Source organism: Chelonia mydas, chromosome 14, assembly GCF_015237465.2.
Source record: "Chelonia mydas isolate rCheMyd1 chromosome 14, rCheMyd1.pri.v2, whole genome shotgun sequence".
In the NCBI taxonomy this organism is placed as follows: domain Eukaryota; kingdom Metazoa; phylum Chordata; order Testudines; family Cheloniidae; genus Chelonia; species Chelonia mydas.
Window position 1 is genome coordinate 39,801,355 of NC_051254.2, and position 18,493 is coordinate 39,819,847.

At 58.4% G+C, this 18,493-nt stretch overlaps 2 protein-coding genes and 2 non-coding genes across 7 annotated transcripts in view; all 4 read right to left on the reverse strand.

The window, feature by feature from the left end:
• LOC119567774 (C-type lectin domain family 2 member D) overlaps positions 1-18,493 on the reverse strand; it is a 55,097-nt gene that overhangs the window by 16,225 nt on the left and 20,379 nt on the right. Inside the window, exons 1-5 of one of the 4 annotated variants that reach the window (XM_037915076.2) lie at positions 5,688-6,042; positions 4,562-4,812; positions 3,876-3,974; positions 2,145-2,332; positions 1,289-1,392 (exon numbers count right to left, since the gene is read on the reverse strand). In XM_037915076.2, the coding sequence (XP_037771004.1) occupies positions 1,289-1,392; positions 2,145-2,332; positions 3,876-3,974; positions 4,562-4,655 (485 nt within the window). In that variant the 5' untranslated portion in view covers positions 4,656-4,812; positions 5,688-6,042. Of the gene's footprint in view, positions 1-1,288; positions 1,393-2,144; positions 2,333-3,875; positions 3,975-4,561; positions 4,813-5,687; positions 6,043-18,493 lie in introns of those variants that run through there. The other 3 variants (XM_043528259.1, XM_043528260.1, XR_006285718.1) reach the window with 3 other exon arrangements.
• Positions 6,397-6,470, reverse strand: TRNAN-GUU. The gene has a single exon. It is a non-coding gene; the product is annotated as a tRNA-Asn (tRNA).
• LOC119567773 (C-type lectin domain family 2 member D) lies at positions 8,532-17,443 on the reverse strand. The gene is made up of 6 exons (XM_037915075.2): positions 16,914-17,443; positions 15,732-15,982; positions 15,046-15,144; positions 13,318-13,505; positions 12,286-12,389; positions 8,532-10,641 (listed from the first exon to the last, which is right to left on the reverse strand). The coding sequence occupies exons 2-6, from the start codon at positions 15,823-15,825 to the stop codon at positions 10,488-10,490; spliced, it is 639 nt and encodes a 212-aa protein (XP_037771003.1). The 5' UTR covers positions 15,826-15,982; positions 16,914-17,443; the 3' UTR covers positions 8,532-10,487.
• On the reverse strand, positions 17,606-17,679 carry TRNAN-GUU. Its single transcript has one exon. It is a non-coding gene; the product is annotated as a tRNA-Asn (tRNA).

An 18,493-nucleotide genomic window follows, 5' to 3' on the forward strand; every position in this document is an offset into this window, starting at 1 on the left:
CACACGGAGCAGAACCAAGATGACACTGAAAGAGGAAATTGCATTCAGGGGTTTCCTTTTCCACTGATCTACAACTCTTGAGCTTTCCATTGGGGATGGGGGAAAAAAAGAGAGTGCTGAAGAAGTTCCTTTGTGAAAGCATGTGTGCCTTGTTTGTAACCCTCACGTGTCCCTCCCAGAGTTCATCTGGAGTGGAGGGTGGAGCTCTAGGGACAACATGCCTCTCGGGAGGTTTGGGAGGGTTCAGACCTGGTTTTGGGTCCTACAGCAGCTGATCTGCAGGGTCCCACATCCTAAGGAGGGAACCAGACAGGGAGTCTGTACCCCAGGAGAGGGCTACAGAGGCCCAAACTCAGGACAGTGTCTGGAGGCTATTCAGACCCAGTGAGGCTGGAAGCAGGTGGGATCCAAAGGTTGGGTCCAATACAGCAGAATGGGGACTGTCCATTGGGGAGCACTGACCCAGCGCCATAATTGCCTGAGTTTTCAAAGTACTGAAGTAACCCAGACTAGACAAGTGGAGGGTCTCCATCCCCCTCTAATGGCTGGCCTGCGTAAGAGCTTTATCAATCAGGGGGGGTTTTCAGTTAAAGAAGTGGATTCTTTCGCTCCTATGGCAGAGGCTCATGCTTCTAGCGCTGAATTCCGGGGTTCAAACCCTGCTCCGGGCACAAGGTTTTGTGATCACACTTGGAGCCCACTGAAACCCATCGCGGGGTGTTGGCTGGGCAGCCATCACTACTGTACCCCGTTCCAGTGGGAGCCCCGGGCGTCCAGCACCTGTGAACCGCAGGCTCCTTTAACATCGGTGCCTTGCTGCGGATTCAGAGGCCTCACCAGCCAAGTCACTCAAACCAGCCGGCTGCAATCCCCAGCGGGACCTGCACCTGCCACGCAGTGCTCGGCCTGCTGCCCTCTCTAGCAGCCACTGTTAACCTGAGCTCCCTGCTGCCTCCTTTCCCCGGGGGGGGTCAGACACCCCAGGGACCTTGCGGAAGAGGGCTGGGGGAGAACAGCGAGTGTCCCAGCTGAAATCCCAGCACGCTGCGAGGGCACCTCTGGCTATGGCGGGCTCTGTCTCCGGCCCAGCACCAGGCTGCAGGGAGGAGCCGAGAGTTCAGGGACACGCCGGCTCCCGTCGGTCTCCGATACACGCAGGACGCGAACGGACCAGGGTCGTGGCTGGTTGTTTCACCAGCACTGAATGGTGGATCTGCCTGAACTCAAACAGCGCAGACACCAGAATCCCCAAGCCCAGGGAATTAGTCCAGAGGGGTGAGAGACTCACAGGTCCTTGAATTCGGTGCCGTTGGCCCATTTCCAGGCCTGACCCTGCTCCCTCCGGAGGCCGATCCAGTGGTCACGAAAATCCTTATGACGCAGCAGAAATGCCTTAAAGAAAGCCGAGGGACAGCAGGTATCAGCCCCAGCTCCCGTGCTCCCCCCACCGCCCCCCCAGGGCTCTGTGCTGCAGAGAATCCCAGTCGCATATTGAAGGGTGCTCAGTTTATTTTCGGGGGGGGGGGGGGGGGGGGGATTTTCCCCTCCCTCTTGCAAAGTACAAGATCACCCGGGCAGTCTTAACCCTCCCACTGCACACAGCAGCCCCGCCCCAGTGCTCCCAGTCACCCACACCCCAAGCTGGGGGCAGCTGCTGGGTCTGAGCTCTCTGCAGAGACGACTCTTCTTACAGAGCAGCCACCACTCACCACAGCAAGGTAGGAGGCGGGAGCGAGTCAAGCTGAAGTGGGAGGGGTCAATGCGAGAGGTTCCCACCCCCACCCCACCCCCCACATCCTCACCTGGCTGCTCCTTTCCCTTCCCCCAAACAGGAGCACTGGCTGGGTTCTCCGTCCCACTCCCGCAGCCAGGAGATGCCTGAGCCAGCCCTGCCCTAGACAGGAGCTGTCTCCCTATTTGGGCAGGGGGAAGCGGAGAATGGCCAATCCTTGTGATCACACACAGACAGTAGGGCCCTGGGCCCAGCCAGGGCTGGCGTTCAGCAGCTGGAAGTTCATTCACTCCAGCCTCCCAGCACGGGAGGGCTCAGAGCTGCTCCTCACCCCACAGGGCAGAGCCCAGGTCCTGCTGCAGCAGCCGCCGCTGAGCCAAGATCAGTGTCTGGCAATTTGAGAGTCTCTCACCATTTCCTGCTCGCTGTCGATCCCAGCCAGGGAGGCCCCCGGTGCAGAGCAGCGGCTCCGGCTGTCGGTCCAGCTCCCTTCTGTCTCTGAGAAATAGTAGCATTTCCCTCGGTACCCCATCCAGCCGTCTGGGCACGAGGGTCCAGCAGGGGGGCACAGATCAGCTGATGAAAGCTTAGACGCCAGCACTGAGAATGAGAAAGTCACATGGAGGGTAAGAGTTGCACCTAGAATTGAGCGTTTGACTGGTACGTCAAATGTGTCATAAAAAAAACCAAATGGTCAAATATTTTAAAATACCAATTTATCAGAACAGTAACAAAAAAAGAGCAAGACGTCATTGTCCCCAGTAGGTTTAGCTTTAGATAGATACTTATGCCTAATTTTTAAAAAATTATTGAACTGAGTTATTTTAACTCAGATTAAAAAGTGAAACACTGAAACCGAGTTCTGAAAAACGCAAGTGAGGCTCCATGACGCAATCAACAATCACGCTGCCTCCTACCCGCAGGGCTCTTGCTGGAGTATTTAACACTATTTGACTGCGGCCCAGAAGGATTCCAGGGACACTCCCAGCCGGGGAGGGACTGACACAGCTCAGAGCATTTCACCCCAGATCAACAAGATCAACAGCGGGACGTTCAATCTCCCAACAAACAGCCGGTGAACAACTGAGAAGAACGTGGGAACTTTCACTCAGCGACATGAAAGCCACAAGGGGGCGCCAGACACCACAGCCACGGGAAGTGACCTGTTGCACTGTGGGCCAGGAATGATGGAACTTACTTCACCTCTGTATCCGAGCAATCTGCACCGGTATAATCACAGTGACATCAGGGCAAACACCTCCTGGAGATGCGCTGGAGCAGTGCGGCTCGCTCTGGTAACTTCCTGCAGCGAACTGCACCAAGGCAAGCTCCTTTGTGCACCAGTGCGGTGCGTCTCCTTTAGCCGTTTGCCCCAATTCAACGGCACGGATGTCATGACATCGGCACAGAGGATTCCTGGATTCAATCCCCTCTGCCAGCTGCTAGACCCTCCTGGGGCCCAGTGATCAGAGCCCAGGGCAATAGAGAAATCCCACCCCCGACAGTCTCCAGCACCCCCTGCCCCAGACGACGGGGGGATGCAGCAGGGTTCATGTTCACGGCAAACAGATGCCCTCTGCACGAGCACACGCTGTCTGGGCAGCCCGGGGGAGTGAATGGTGCTACGGGACCCTTCCTGGCCAAGCTCAGCGATTGGGGGGTTTCCACACTGCGCTGGTGGAGGGGTCTAGACTGAGCTCTACGGCTCCTTTCAATAACACGGCAGCACCTGCCGCCCGGCCACAGGCGTGACCTGAAGATCCAGGAAGGCCAGGCTGGTAACCTCCGAGCAACACAGGGAAGGCAAAGGGCTCAGGGTTGCACTGCACCCTGTCCCACTGGACACCCTGGTCAGGGACTGCTTCACGGCACGTGGCAAAGGTGACTTGGACCCAAAGTGCTCAGAGATGGGCTGGGGGAGCTAATGTCAGTCAGATTGTCCTGACACAGAGAGTGCCCACGTGCAGGGGTCTGGGAGGGAGCAGGAGGGTCGGGGAGGAACATCCCCCAGGAATCCTCTGTCCCAGGGGCAGAAGCCAGACAGGCCGGGAGGAGAGAGTGAGCGTGGTAGGTCCCGGGGGAATGGGCTGCACGGAGATCGTAGCTGGAGGGGAAGGGAGCAGGGCGGAAGCTGGGAACTCACCTGCCAGAGCAATGATGGCAGCGATCAAAGCAGAGGATACAACTATCAGTGCAACCACAACTCCACAGGTCAGACTTTTCTGGCAGTTACAAGGAGGGTCTGAAACAGAAAGACCCGTCAGGCAGGGCTGGGAGGACACGGCTCACTGACAGCACCGGGGCTGGAGCTGCCCTGGGACATGCACCGTTCTGTCGATTGCTCCTTCCCTCAGATGCTCTGGGAGAGGAGCCCGGAGGGTCAGGCAGACCCTCCTACCCCCAAGGGCAGATGGAGGGTCCATGGCTCCCCAGAGCTGCCCTGGGGCTGTTACCAAGATCCGGCTCTGGCTGGGTAGCAGGGCCTCAGAGCAGCAGCCAGGCCATGGTTAGAGCCGCAGCTGTGGGGAACTACAGACCCTCCATCTGCTCTGGGCAGGGAGCCTGGGGGGAGGGATACGGACCAGGAGCTGCTCTCGGCCCCCCACCCCAGGCAAGTGGAGGGTCATCCACGGCTCCCTGCAAATGCCTGGACTCCCCAGCTGGACTCCAGCTGCCGGCCAGAGGCGGGATGGGGGGGACCTCAGGGGGAAGAGGAGGGGGAGGGGCAGGGCCAGTGACAAAAAGTGGGAGGGCCATGCCCCCTTCCAGCACCCCGGGCAGTCTCAGTGTCTCTCTCCAGCCTGCTCCCAGGCAGAGATGCCCCATTACCTGGGTTCCCTCCAGTCTCCCGGTGTCCATTGCCATTAACACACAACTCCTGCAGCGGCTCTTCGCTCTCAGCAGCCCCAGCTGCTGGCCCCATCGTCTCTCTCAGCGACACTCGGGCCACAGACGCTGCTGCAGGTGCTGGGCTGGGGTCGGCTCCTCTCGGCCTGAGTGGGTCCGATTTGGCAGCAGCAAAGCCGAGGCAGAGGGCCTGCCCCTGGCTCCCTGTCCCTTCTCCAGACTCTCCAGCCGATCTGAAAACGAGAAGGACCCAGCAGGACAGGTCAGGGGTGGGGGAGGCGATTTGTGATTTCTCGTTCCCTGCCCAGCAGCCCAACCCCCTGCCAGAGGCGGTGCCATGATGATTGAACCTCCATAAACCCTATCGGCCCCTCCGCCCCTGATCTGCTACAGGCCCCGCCCACCCGTGACAGGCACCCGTAACTAGCTTTCAAGCTCCTTCCCCTCTCTCCCCGCACGGGCACAGCGTGATCTGCTTGGCGTGTGAGTCTCACACCGGCAGAGCAGCCGGCCAACCTCGAATCAAAGTGGTTCGTAACGTGGTCATTTGATCGCCCCCGAAGGGCTGGGGGAGCCCTGCACTCTGCTGGGAGAACTGTCAGCCGTCTAAAAACAGAACAGGAGGGCTTGTGGCGCCTTAGAGAGGAACACATTTATCTGAGCAGAAGCTTTCAGGAGCTACAGCTCACTGCATCGGATGCGTTTAAAACCCTGGTGCAGTGACCTCAGTCCTGGTTCAAACTCTGGCTATATGGAAAGCAGGTCAACTTTTTTTGTCCCCCTTAACCCTCCTTCCATCTGGTCAGCGCACAGCTCCCTCCCCAATACCCCCACCCGATCAGAGCACAGCCCCCTCCCCAGTAGACCCCGCCCGCCCCCTCCCCCACCCGATCAGAGCACAGCCCCCTCCCGATCAGCTCACAGTCCCCACCCCAATAGACCCAGCCCACCCCCTCCCCCATCTGGTCAGCGCACAGCCCCCTCCCCAATAGACCCCGGGTTCCCCAGTGTGATCGATGCACCCCCCCCAGCTCTTCTCCCCGCCCCCAACCGGCACCTCCCTGCTCGCCCCCTCCCCGATCCGTGCACAACACCAGCCCCTCCTCACCTGCTGGCGGAGACCCCCAGCCCCCGATCGCTCCGCGGGCAGCCGGCGCCTGGAGCCCAGCTCGCAGCGGCTCGTGTCCCCTGGAGCCAGAGCCCCCCCGGGGAGCGGGCTCAGAGCGAACCCGGCTGGCAGGCAGAGGGAGCAGGGAGGGGACGGGCTGCCCCGCCGGGAGCCGCCAGGCTCGGGGAGAGGGTCCCGCGGCTGCAGCCCCGCTCAGCTGGGCAGGTCAGCAACACCGAAGGGAAACGCACCCAGCTGTCTGCCCCCGGGACAGAGGCTCCAGGCGGTCAGGATCCCGCAGCGCTCCCCGCTCCTGTGTCGCTGCCTCCCGGCTTATGGCTCGGGCTAGGCGGGGGATCCTCCTTAAATATTCCGCGCCGCCAGATCCGAGGCGCAGGCAGTGACGTATGATACCATATTAGGAGCTCTTGGAGATACGTAGGTGCCAATGAGGTATGTGGATGGATGTGGATGGGAGGGGCGGGGGCTGTGTCCTCCTGCTGCTCCGCCCCTCCCCCTGTTCATAGACTGTCAGGGTGGGAAGGGACCTCAGCCGGTCATCTTGTCCAACCCCCTGCTCAAAGCAAGACCAGTCCCCGCTTTTTGCCCCAGATCCCAAATGGCCCCCTCAAGGATTGAACTCACAACCTTGGGTTCAGCAGGCCAATGCTCAAACCACTGAGCTATCCCTCCCCCCAAAGCAGCTCCGCGTCCCTGGGTGGGCTCGAACCACCAACCTTTCTGTTAACAGCCAAATGCGCTAACCGATTGCGCCACAGAGACGGGGCAGCCAGGCCCCAGGCAGGGAGCAAGCGGCCATAGCCAGCTGCTGGGCAGAGCCTGGCTGGGGAGGGGCGGCAGCAGCAGCCCGATCCCTGCCCGGGCTCGGCTTCTCGGCGAGCCGCAGCCCCTCCCCGGCGGGCCCTGTGTGCCGGTCCCCCCACACTCGGCTTTCCGGGGCAGTGGAAGTACCTAAAAGTGTGCGTGTTGGGGGGGGGGAGGGGGGGAAGGGGAACCACTGGAGCCTGAACCGGGGCCCCGCCCCCTGCACCACCCTTTCCCCTGAGGGCCCGACCCCTCGCTCCTCCCCCCCCCACCTTACAATGTGGAAGTGGGAAGACAGGCGCTGGGGGCGGGGGGGTGTGTCTGGTCTCTCTCTCTCTGTCTCTGTCCGCAGCTTGCAGAGAGGCTCTGACCCACCCCATCCCTTCCTCTCCCTCCCCCCAAGTTGCCTTTTGGCCCCTCCCCCAATAATAAAACAGACAAGTTCTTATAATAAGAAAAGGGACTAGGGCCCCCCCCTTGAACTGCTGGGGGCCCCAAGCAATTGCTTAGGCTGAGTCTCTCTGTTTATACCCAGGGCTCTGAGTGTAGGTAGCCCAGCCCGGCACATGTGCCTCAGTCTCCCCATACCCTGCACCACCACCCCCAGCTGTTGAAACTGAACTCACCTGGGCCTGGGCCCCCCTGCCGTGCCCCCCTCCCGCCCCCCCAGAACTGTACACCCTTCTCTGCCCCGGCCCTGCTGGCTCCCCATGGGGACGACACTACTCTTCCTGCTTCCACACCATGACCGCCAAAGGCTCACAAACCAGCAGATAAAAACTCTGCATTTAGTGTTTTAAGTCTCATGATTTTTAAGCGGGTCTCACGGTTCTGAGGCCCGACTCATTTTGAACTCTTGCGTTTATCAATACAGAAATTATCTAACCCCTCCCCCCCCTCTCTGTCACACACACGCTCGTCACTTAGTCTTACACACCTGCTGTGGGTGCTGACTCCCTGGGCGCAGGAAGAGGGGGCGCGAGGGTGAGGCCTTGGGGGAAGGGGCAGAGTGGGGGAAGGGGCCATGGGACAAATCAAACTTCTCAAGAGCCTGTCTGTGCCCAATATAGTTTTAAGGGGCTCCTACCTCCCCTCTCCTGCCACGGCTCTTAAAACCAACTGAGTCTCTGAACCGTCTGCTGCCCAGGGCCCTGGGGTGAGCGGTGCTAATGCCAACCCCACTATGGCCTGATACGGCCTGCACCCTATTTGTGAGACGAAGGGTGAGAATTTTCACCGGGAGTGGGCTCAAGACACTGCTGGGTAGCAGGCCCCATACAGCCAACCAGAAATCCCCCCTATCATCACTGGGGTTGGGTCCAGGCGAGCAAGGAAAATAAAGACGTCTGGTGCACCCCCATCCTTGCATCACAGGCTGACATACGCGGGGGAACGTGAACCACCACCCTGCACCACCTCACATACGTTATTTGCCACGGCTTTCATGGGACGGTGGAGGTTGATGCTTCCCTAAACCCTCGGGATACAACTTTCTGACTCTCTTTTCCCCTCCCGCATCCACTCACACACTAAACCCCCTTAAAGTAGCAAACACTGAAAACCCATCGCAGGCAGCCTAGCTCCGGGCAAGCAGCAGGAATGGGACAGAAGGGCAGAAGCTCACGTGTTCTCCTCGCCCCTGGCAGAATGCCCTGTGCGGGTTGTACCTGGGGGGTGCAGGGGTGGAATGAGCCGGGGACGTGGGCCCGTTTGAGCGATTCATAGCAGGCAAACGAGGCACCTTTGGGGGAGCCTTGTCCAGGCCTGCCATGGGTCAGCTCTCTCAAACCACCACCCCTGGCAGCACAAGCCCGACCTTCCAGCCCCCTGCAGGCCTCGCTCTCTGTGCACAGGTTAGCGATAGACACCCCCAAAGCCTCTGAGCGTCCCTCGGGAGTGCTCAGCTCGTTCCACTGAGCACATGCAGAACTGAGACTCTAATCCCACAGGCGCGGTCCACAGCAGCTTGTAAGATTCAATTCAGGCCAACCACTCTATTGAGAACCCAGCACTTAGATATACAGAAAACAGGAATGCGTTTATTATCAAAGAACAGAGATGCAAGCGAGAGTGAATAAATACTGGAAAGTAATGGTTACATAGAAAACCAAATCCTCACACTTTCTAGAGCCGGGGTTCTCACAAATTTTTGGCAGCCTCAGCATGCGGCTCTGACAATACTTAACTAACTGTAGGAAAAACAAATAAATAAATTACATGTGCATATTTACACAGGGATTTTTTGCAGACTCAATAATAAATATAAGGTACAGTTGTGTCCTATCTTTACTGGACCTAAACACAGAACAAACCAGTGCTTTGCGCAGTCTTGTCTTTTTTTGTTGTTCTTTTGCTTTTTTGGTCAAAGGTGGACGGCTGTACAACAATTCTGAACTAAATTTAAAAATGCTTTACATAAGAGAAGTCCAAATAATAATGAGAGAATGTATCTGCCAATGCGTCCAAAATTTCTTTCACAGACAAAAAAACCCGATCAACCTAGCCCAGTAATAATAATGATAATAGTAACAACAAAATCTGAGCCATTGCTGTTGTCTTTTCAGCTTGGTTTTTGCATCATTTAACAGCTTGCGCCTCTGAAACTCACTGTGGTAATTTGGTTCAACTTCCCTTGCACGAGTGCTGTAGGGATGTTGCACGACATACATTTCAATTTGATGAATTTCTCTCTCACACTGCAACTTGCTCAGAAACAGAATCGGGTGGCTTCAGAAACACAGGAAACTGCCTTTCCCCCTGGTGCTGAAGTGTTCCTTTTTCTTTCTATGTTTTGCTTTTCTTCGCAGAAGGTCCCAGAGGAGTCACCTGCTGTCACATTCAAGGACATTTTCTGGCACTAGATTATTTGAAATACTTTCTGATACCCAGTCACATTTTTAACTTTCACCTCCCCGCCCATGAACAATTGCAACCTACCCAAACACCACGCAATGAGATGGCCCATAGCCACTTACAGAGCTACAGTAACATGAGATGTAAACACAGTGGTTAGCGGTCTATAAAATCATGAGTGGTGCGGAGAAAGTGACTAAGGAAAAGCTATTTACTTGTTCCCATAACACAAGAACTAGGGGCCACCAAATGAAATTAATGGGCACCAGGTTTAAAACAAATAAAAGGAAGTTCTTCTTCACACAGCGCACAGTCAACCTCTGGAACTCCTTGCCTGAGGAGGTTGTGAAGGCTAGGACTATAACAGGGTTTAAAAGAGAACTGGATAAATTCATGGAGGTTAAGTCCATGAATGGCTATTAGCCAGGATGGGTAAGGAATGGTGTCCCTAGCCTCTGTTTGTCAGAGGGTGGAGATGGATGGCAGGAGAGAGATCACTTGATCATTGCCTGTTAGGTTCACTCCCTCTGGGGCACCTGGCGTTGGCCGCTGTCGGCAGACAGGATACTGGGCTGGATGGACCTTTGCTCTGACCCAGTCTGGCCGTTCTTATGTTCTTAGCCAAAGAATACACTTTGTGACTTGAAAGAAAACCACACCCATGTAGCTCAGCTCTGCCGGCATGGTACTATTTAAAAGGGAGCGCGCATTGGGATTTATGGCATTTAGAAGGCACCTTTAATACTTAACATCTCAGCGATTCTTGGGGCACTTTGGAGGCTCTTGTGGCTGCAAACCAATCAGCTGGTGGCTGCATTTGAGAAATGCTGTTCTGGAGTCTAAGCGAACAAGGCCTTCCCTTCTCTCATTTCCCCAGCGTGTGGCTGAGTCTCCTTCTCATGAGATCACTCCCTCTCAGCTGCAGAGAAAAGCTGGACAATGTGACCCTGAGTTTAAAGGCTCAAAAGCAAAAGGCACATACGAAGAATCCACAGTTTAAACGAGACACACTTATTGCTTGAGGGCCCCGCTGCCTGGTTTTGAGATCCTGGCCAGGCTGACGAATGGGGACTTGGCTTGTTCAAGTAGGTGTGAGTTGGATCAGTGTCATTTCTAGGAGTCTCATTTCGAGCCCCCTTCCAGTGCAGTCTCTTTTCCCATCACATACACCTCAGGTTTGCTACAGATCCACCGTCTTTCCATGTAGCACCGTGAGCTGCTGACCCCTTTCTCGTCGTTCAGATACGCGCAGTCACCTCCTCCTCTTATCTGAAACCTGCAACACAGAAGCCAGGGAGCTGCAGTCAGGCAGAGGCCGGGCATTGCACACCAGTCCCAGCCAGGGGAGCCGTTCTCCACAGTGCACGCCTGAGTGCGGAGCAGCTACTCTCCCAGCCCCTCAGGAGCAGAGCTCAGGACAGAGGGGGCTTTGCAGAACCGCTGACTGTTCGTGACCCTCTGGGCTGAGCAGCCCACAGGGGTGCTGGAGAATGGAAAACCCCCAGCAGGATGGAGAGAATTTCTTAGACTGATTGTCAAAAGGGACCGGTCCTCTAACAAGAGGGGCAGACCGTCACCAGAACCAGACGACCGAGCAGGAAAAGCGAGGGGCAGGAGGGATCTCGCCTCCTTGAAACACACGGAGCAGAACCAAGATGACACTGAAAGAGGAAATTGCATTCAGGGGTTTCCTTTTCCACTGATCTACAACTCTTGAGCTTTCCATTGGGGATGGGGGAAAAAGAGTGCTGAAGAAGTTCCTTTGTGAAAGCATGTGTGCCTTGTTTGTAACCCTCACGTGTCCCTCCCAGAGTTCATCTGGAGTGGAGGGTGGAGCTCTAGGGACAACATGCCTCTCGGGAGGTTTGGGAGGGTTCAGACCTGGTTTTGGGTCCTACAGCAGCTGATCTGCAGGGTCCCACATCCTAAGGAGGGAACCAGACAGGGAGTCTGTACCCCAGGAGAGGGCTACAGAGGCCCGAACTCGGGACAGTGTCTGGAGGCTATTCAGACCCAGTGAGGTTGGAAGCAGGTGGGATCCAAAGGTTGGGTCCAATACAGCAGAGTGGGGACTGTCCATTGGGGAGCACTGACCCAGCACCATAACAGCCTGAGTTTTCAAAGTACTGAAGTAACCCAGACTAGAGAAGTGGAGGGTCTCCATCCCCCTCTAATGGCTGGTCTGCGTAAGAGCTTTATCAATCAGGGCGGGTTTTCAGTTAAAGAAGTGGATTCTTTCGCTCCTATGGCAGAGGCTCATGCTTCTAGCGCTGAATTCCGGGGTTCAAACCCTGCTCCGGGCTCAAGGTTTTGTGATCACACTTGGAGCCCACTGAAACCCATCGCGGGGTGTTGGCTGGGCAGCCATCACTGCTGTACCCCATTCCAGTGGGAGCCCCGGGCGTCCAGCACCTGTGAACCGCAGGCTCCTTTAACATCGGTGCCTTGCTGCGGATTCAGAGGCCTCACCAGCCAAGTCACTCAAACCTGCCGGCTGCAATCCGCAGCGGGACCTGCACCTGCAATGCAGTGCTCGGCCTGCTGCCCTCTCTAGCAGCCACTGTTAACCTGAGCTCCCTGCTGTCTCCTTTCCCCAGGGGGGGTCAGACACCCCAGGGACCTTGCTGAAGAGGGCTGGGGGAGAACAGCGAGTGTCCCAGCTGAAATCCCAGCGCGCTGCGAGGGCACCTCTGGCTATGGCAGGCTCTGTCTCCGGCCCAGCACCGTGCTGCGGGGAGGAGCCGAGAGTTCAGGGACACGCCAGCTCCCGTCGGTCTCCGATACACGCAGGACGCGAACGGACCAGGGTCGTGGCTGGTTGTTTCACCAGCACTGAATGGTGGATCTGCCTGAACTCAAACAGCTCAGACACCAGAATCCCCAAGCCCAGGGAATTAGTCCAGAGGGGTGAGAGACTCACAGGTCCTTGAATTCGGTGCCGTTGGCCCATTTCCAGGCCTGACCCTGCTCCCTCCGGAGGCCGATCCAGTGGTCACGAAAATCCTTATGGCGCAGCAGGAACGCCTTAAAGAAAGCCGAGGGATAGCAGGTATCAGCCCCAGCTCCCGTGCTCCCCCCACCGCCCCTCCAGGGCTCTGTGCTGCAGAGAATCCCAGTCGCATATTCATAGAATATCAGGGTTGGAAGGGACCTCAGGAGATCTTCTAGTCCCATCCCCGTCCCCAATTAAATCATCCAACAGATGTTTGCCCCATATCTTTAAATGGCCCCCTCAAGAACTGAACTCACAACCCTGGGTTTAGCAGGCCAATGCTCAAACCACTGAGCTATCCCTCCCCCCATATTGAAGGGTGCTCAGTTTATTTTCAGCCGAGGGGGGGGGTGTTTCCCCTCCTTTTTGCAAAGTACAAGATTACACAGGCAGTATTAATCCTCCCCCGGTACAGAGCAGCCCCACCCCGGTGCTCCCAGTCACCCACACCCCAAGTCCCCCTGGGTTGGGGGCAGCTGCTGGCTCTGAGCTCTCTGCAGAGACATCTCTTCTCACAGAGCAGCCCCCACTCACCACAGCAAGGTAGGAGGTGGGAGCGAGTCAAGCTGAAGTGGGAGGGGTCAATGCGAGAGGATCCCCTCCACCCCCCCCCTCAGCTGGCTGCTCCTTTCCCGTCCCCACAAGAGGAGCACTGGCTGGGTTCTCCGTCCCACTCCCGCAGCCAGGAGATGCCTGAGCCAGCCCTGCCCTAGAGAGAAGCTGTCCCCTATTTGGGGAGGGGGGGCCGTGGAGAAAGGCCAATCCTTGTGATCACACACAGACAGTAGGGCCCTGGGCCCAGCCAGGGCTGGCGTTCAGCAGCTGGAAGTTCATTCACTCCGGCCTCCCAGCACGGGAGGGCTCAGAGCTGCTCCTCACCCCACAGGGCAGAGCCCAGGTCCTGCTGCAGCAGCCGCCGCTGAGCCAAGATCAGTGTCTGGCAATTCGAGAGTCTCTCACCATTTCCTGCTCGCTGTCGATCCCAGCCAGGGAGGCCCCCTGTGCAGAGCACTGGCTCTGGCTGTCGGTCCAGCTCCCTTCCGTCTCTGAGAAATAGTAGCATTTCCCTCGGTACCCCATCCAGCCGTCCGGGCACGAGGGTCTAGCAGGGGGGCACAGATCAGCTGATGAAAGCTTAGACGCCAGCACTGAGAATGAGAAAGTCACATGGAGGGTAAGAGTTGCACCTAGAATTGAGCGTTTGACTGGTACGTCAAATGTGTCATAAAAAAAACCAGATGGTCAAATATTTTAAAATACCAATTTATCAGAACAGTAACAAAAAAAGAGCAAGACGTCATTGTCCCCAGTAGGTTTAGCTTTAGATAGATACTTATGCCTAATTTTTAAAAAATTATTCAACTGAGTTATTTTAACTCAAATTAAAAAGTGAAACACTGAAACCGAGTTCTGAAAAACGCAAGTGAGGCTCCATGACGCAATCAACAATCACGCTGCCTCCTACCCCCAGGGCTCTTGCTGGAGCATTTAACACTATTTGACTGCGGCCCAGAAGGATTCCAGGGACGCTCCCAGCCGGGGAGGGACTGACACAGCTCAGAGCATTTCACCCCAGGCACAAGATCAACAGCTGGACGTTCAATCTCCCAACAAACAGCCGGTGAACAACTGAGAAGAACGTGGGAACTTTCACTCAGCGGCATGAAAGCCACAAGGGGGCGCCAGACACCACAGCCACGGGAAGTGACCTGTTGCACTGTGGGCCAGGAATGATGGAACTTACTTCACCTCTGTATCCGAGCAATCTGCACCGGTATAATCACAGTGACATCAGGGCAAACACCTCCTGGAGATGCGCTGGAGCAGTGCGGCTCGCTCTGGTAACTTCCTGCAGCAAACTGCACCAGGGCAAGCTCCTTTGTGCACCAGTGCGGTGCGTCTCCTTTAGCCGTTTGCCCCAGTTCAACGGCACGGATGTCATGACATCGGCACAGAGGATTCCTGGATTCAATCCCCTCTGCCAGCTGCTAGACCCTCCTGGGGCCCAGTGATCAGAGCCCAGGGCAATAGAGAAATCCCACCCCCGACAGTCTCCAGTACCCCCTGCCCCAGACGATGGGGGGATGCAGCAGGGTTCATGTTCACGGCAAACAGATGCCCTCTGCACGAGCACACGCTGTCTGGGCAGCCCGGGGGAGTGAATGGTGCTACGGGACCCTTCCTGGCCAAGCTCAGCGATTGGGGGGTTTCCACACTGCGCTGGTGGAGGGGTCTAGACTGAGCTCTACGGCTCCTTTCAATAACACGGCAGCACCTGCCACCCGGCCACAGGCGTGACCTGAAGATCCAGGAAGGCCAGGCTGGTAACCCCGAGCAACACAGGGAAGGCAAAGGGCTCAGGGTTGCACTGCACCCTGTCCCACTGGACACCCTGGTCAGGGACTGCTTCACGGCACGTGGCAAAGGTGACTTGGACCCAAAGTGCTCAGAGATGGGCTGGGGGAGCTAATGTCAGTCAGATCGTCCCGACACAGAGAGTGCCCACGTGCAGGGGTCAGGGAGGGAGCAGGAGGGTCGGGGAGGAACATCCCCCAGGAATCCTCTGTCCCAGGGGCAGAAGCCAGACAGGCCGGGAGGAGAGAGTGAGCGTGGTAGGTCCCGGGGGAATGGGCTGCACGGAGATCGTAGCTGGAGGGGAAGGGAGCAGGGCGGAAGCTGGGAACTCACCTGCCAGAGCAATGATGGCAGCGATCAAAGCAGAGGATACAACTATCAGTGCAACCACAACTCCACAGGTCAGACTTTTCTGGCAGTTACAAGGAGGGTCTGAAACAGAAAGACCCGTCAGGCAGGGCTGGGAGGACACGGCTCACTGACAGCACCGGGGCTGGAGCTGCCCTGGGACATGCACCGTTCTGTCGATTGCTCCTTCCCTCAGATGCTCTGGGAGAGGAGCCCGGAGGGTCAGGCAGACCCTCCTACCCCCAAGGGCAGATGGAGGGTCCATGGCTCCCCAGAGCTGCCCTGGGGCTGTTACCAAGATCCGGCTCTGGCTGGGTAGCAGGGCCTCAGAGCAGCAGCCAGGCCATGGTTAGAGCCGCAGCTGTGGGGAACTACAGACCCTCCTTCTGCTCTGGGCAGGGAGCCTGTGGGGAGGGATACGGACCAGGAGCTGCTCTCGGCCCCCCACCCCAGGCAAGTGGAGGGTCATCCACGGCTCCCTGCAAATGCCTGGACTCCCCAGCTGGACTCCAGCTGCCGGCCAGAGGCGGGATGGGGGGGACCTCAGGGGGAAGAGGAGGGGGAGGGGCAGGGCCAGTGACAAAAAGTGGGAGGGCCATGCCCCCTTCCAGCACCCCGGGCAGTCTCAGTGTCTCTCTCCAGCCTGCTCCCAGGCAGAGATGCCCCATTACCTGGGTTCCCTCCAGTCTCCCGGTGTCCATTGCCGTTAACACACAACTCCTGCAGCGGCTCTTCGCTCTCAGCAGCCCCAGCTGCTGGCCCCATCGTCTCTCTCAGCGACACTCGGGCCACAGACGCTGCTGCAGGTGCTGGGCTGGGGTCGGCTCCTCTCGGCCTGAGTGGGTCCGATTTGGCAGCAGCAAAGCCGAGGCAGAGGGCCTGCCCCTGGCTCCCTGTCCCTTCTCCAGACTCTCCAGCAGATCTGAAAACGAGAAGGACCCAGCAGGACAGGTCAGGGGTGGGGGAGGCGATTTGTGGTTTCTCGTTCCCTGCCCAGCAGCCCAACCCCCTGCCAGAGGCGGTGCCATGATGATTGAACCTCCATAAACCCCATCGGCCCCTCCGCCCCCCAGCCCCTGATCTGCTACAGGCCCCGCCCACCCGTGACAGGCACCCGTAACTAGCTTTCAAGCTCCTTCCCCTCTCTCCCCGCACGGGCACAGCGTGATCTGCTTGGCGTGTGGGTCTCACACCGGCTGAGCAGCCGGCCAACCTCGAATCAAAGTGGTTCATAACGTGCTCATTTGATCGCCCCCGAAGGGCTGGGGGACGCCCTGCACTCTGCTGGGAGAACTGTCAGCCGTCTAAAAACAGAACAGGAGGACTTGTGGCGCCTTAGAGAGGAACACATTTATCTGAGCAGAAGCTTTCAGGAGCTACAGCTCACTGCATCGGATGCGTTTAAAACCCTGGTGCAGTGACCTCAGTCCTGGTTCAAACTCTGGCTATATGGAAAGCAGGTCAACTTTTTTTGTCCCCCTTAACCCTCCTTCCATCTGGTCAGCGCACAGCTCCCTCCACCATAAGACCCCGCCCGACCCCTCCCCCATCTGGTCAGCGCACAGCCCCCTCCCCAATACCCCCACCCGATCAGAGCACAGCCCCCTCCCCAGTAGACCCCGCCCGCCCCCTCCCCCACCCGATCAGAGCACAGCCCCCTCCCGATCAGCTCACAGTCCCCACCCCAATAGACCCAGCCCACCCCCTCCCCCATCTGGTCAGCGCACAGCCCCCTAGACCCCGGGTTCCCCAGTGTGATCGATGCACCCCCCCCAGCTCTTCTCCCCGCCCCCAACCGGCGCCTCCCTGCTCGCCCCCTCCCCGATCCGTGCACAACACCAGCCCCTCCTCACCTGCTGGCGGAGACCCCCAGCCCCCGATCGCTCCGCGGGCAGCCGGCGCCTGGAGCCCGGCTTGCAGCTCGCCCAGGCTCGTGTCCCCTGGAGCCAGAGCCCCCCCCGGGGAGCGGGCTCAGAGCGAACCCGGCGGGCAGGCAGAGGGAGCAGCGAGGGGACGGGCTGCCCCGCCGGGAGCCGCCAGGCTCGGGGAGAGGGTCCCGCGGCTGCAGCCCCGCTCAGCTGGGCAGGTCAGCAACACCGAAGGGAAACGCCCCCAGCTGTCTGCCCCCGGGACAGAGGCTCCAGGCGGTCAGGATCCCGCAGCGCTCCCCGCTCCTGTGTCGCTGCCTCCCGGCTTATGGCTCGGGCTGGGCGGGGTTGTCCTCCTTAAATCCGAGGCGCAGGCAGTGACGTATGATACCATATTAGGAGCTCTTGGAGATACGTAGGTGCCGATGAGGTACGTGGATGGGAGGGGCGGGGGCTGTGTCCTCCTGCTGCTCCGCCCCTCCCCCTGTTGCCCCTCCTATCAGGGTGGGAAGGGACCTCAGCCGCTCATCTTGTCCAACCCCCTGCTCAAAGCAAGACCAGTCCCCGCTTTTTGCCCCAGATCCCAAACGGCCCCCTCAAGGATTGAACTTACAACCTTGGGTTTAGCAGGCCAATGCTCAAACCACTGAGCTATCCCTCCCCCCAAAGCAGCTCCGCGTCCCTGGGTGGGCTCGAACCACCAACCTTTCTGTTAACAGCCAAATGCGCTAACCGATTGCGCCACAGAGACGGGGCAGCCAGGCCCCAGGCAGGGAGCAAGCGGCCATAGCCAGCTGCTGGGCAGAGCCTGGCTGGGGAGGGCGGCAGCAGCAGCCCGATCGCTGCCCAAGCTCCGCTTCTCGGCGAGCCGCAGCCCCTCCCCGGCGGGCCCTGTGTGCCGGTCCCCCCACACTCGGCTTTCCGGGGCAGTGGAAGTACCTAAAAGTGTGCGTGTTGGGGGGGGGGGGAAGGGGAACCACTGGAGCCGGAACTGGGGCCCCGCCCCCTGCACCACCCTTTCCCCTGAGGGCCCGACCCCTCGCTCCTCCCCCCCCACCTTACAATGTGGAAGTGGGAAGACAGGCGCTGGGGGCGGGGGGGTGTGTCTGGTCTCTCTCTCTCTGTCTCTCTCCCCAGCTTGCAGAGAGGCTCTGACCCACCCCATCCCTTCCTCTCCCTCCCCCCAAGTTGCCTTTTGGCCCCTCCCCCAATAATAAAACAGACAAGTTCTTATAATAAGAAAAGGGACTAGGGCCCCCCCCCTTGAACTGCTGGGGGCCCCAAGCAATTGCTTAGGCTGAGTCTCTCTGTTTATACCCAGGGCTCTGAGTGTAGGTAGCCCAGCCCGGCACATGTGCCTCAGTCTCCCCATACCCTGCACCACCACCCCCAGCTGTTGAAACTGAACTCACCTGGGCCTGGGCCCCCCTGCCGTGCCCCCCTCCCGCCCCCCCAGAACTGTACACCCTTCTCTGCCCCGGCCCTGCTGGCTCCCCATGGGGACGACACTACTCTTCCTGGTTCCACACCATGACCGCCAAAGGCTCACAAACCAGCAGATAAAA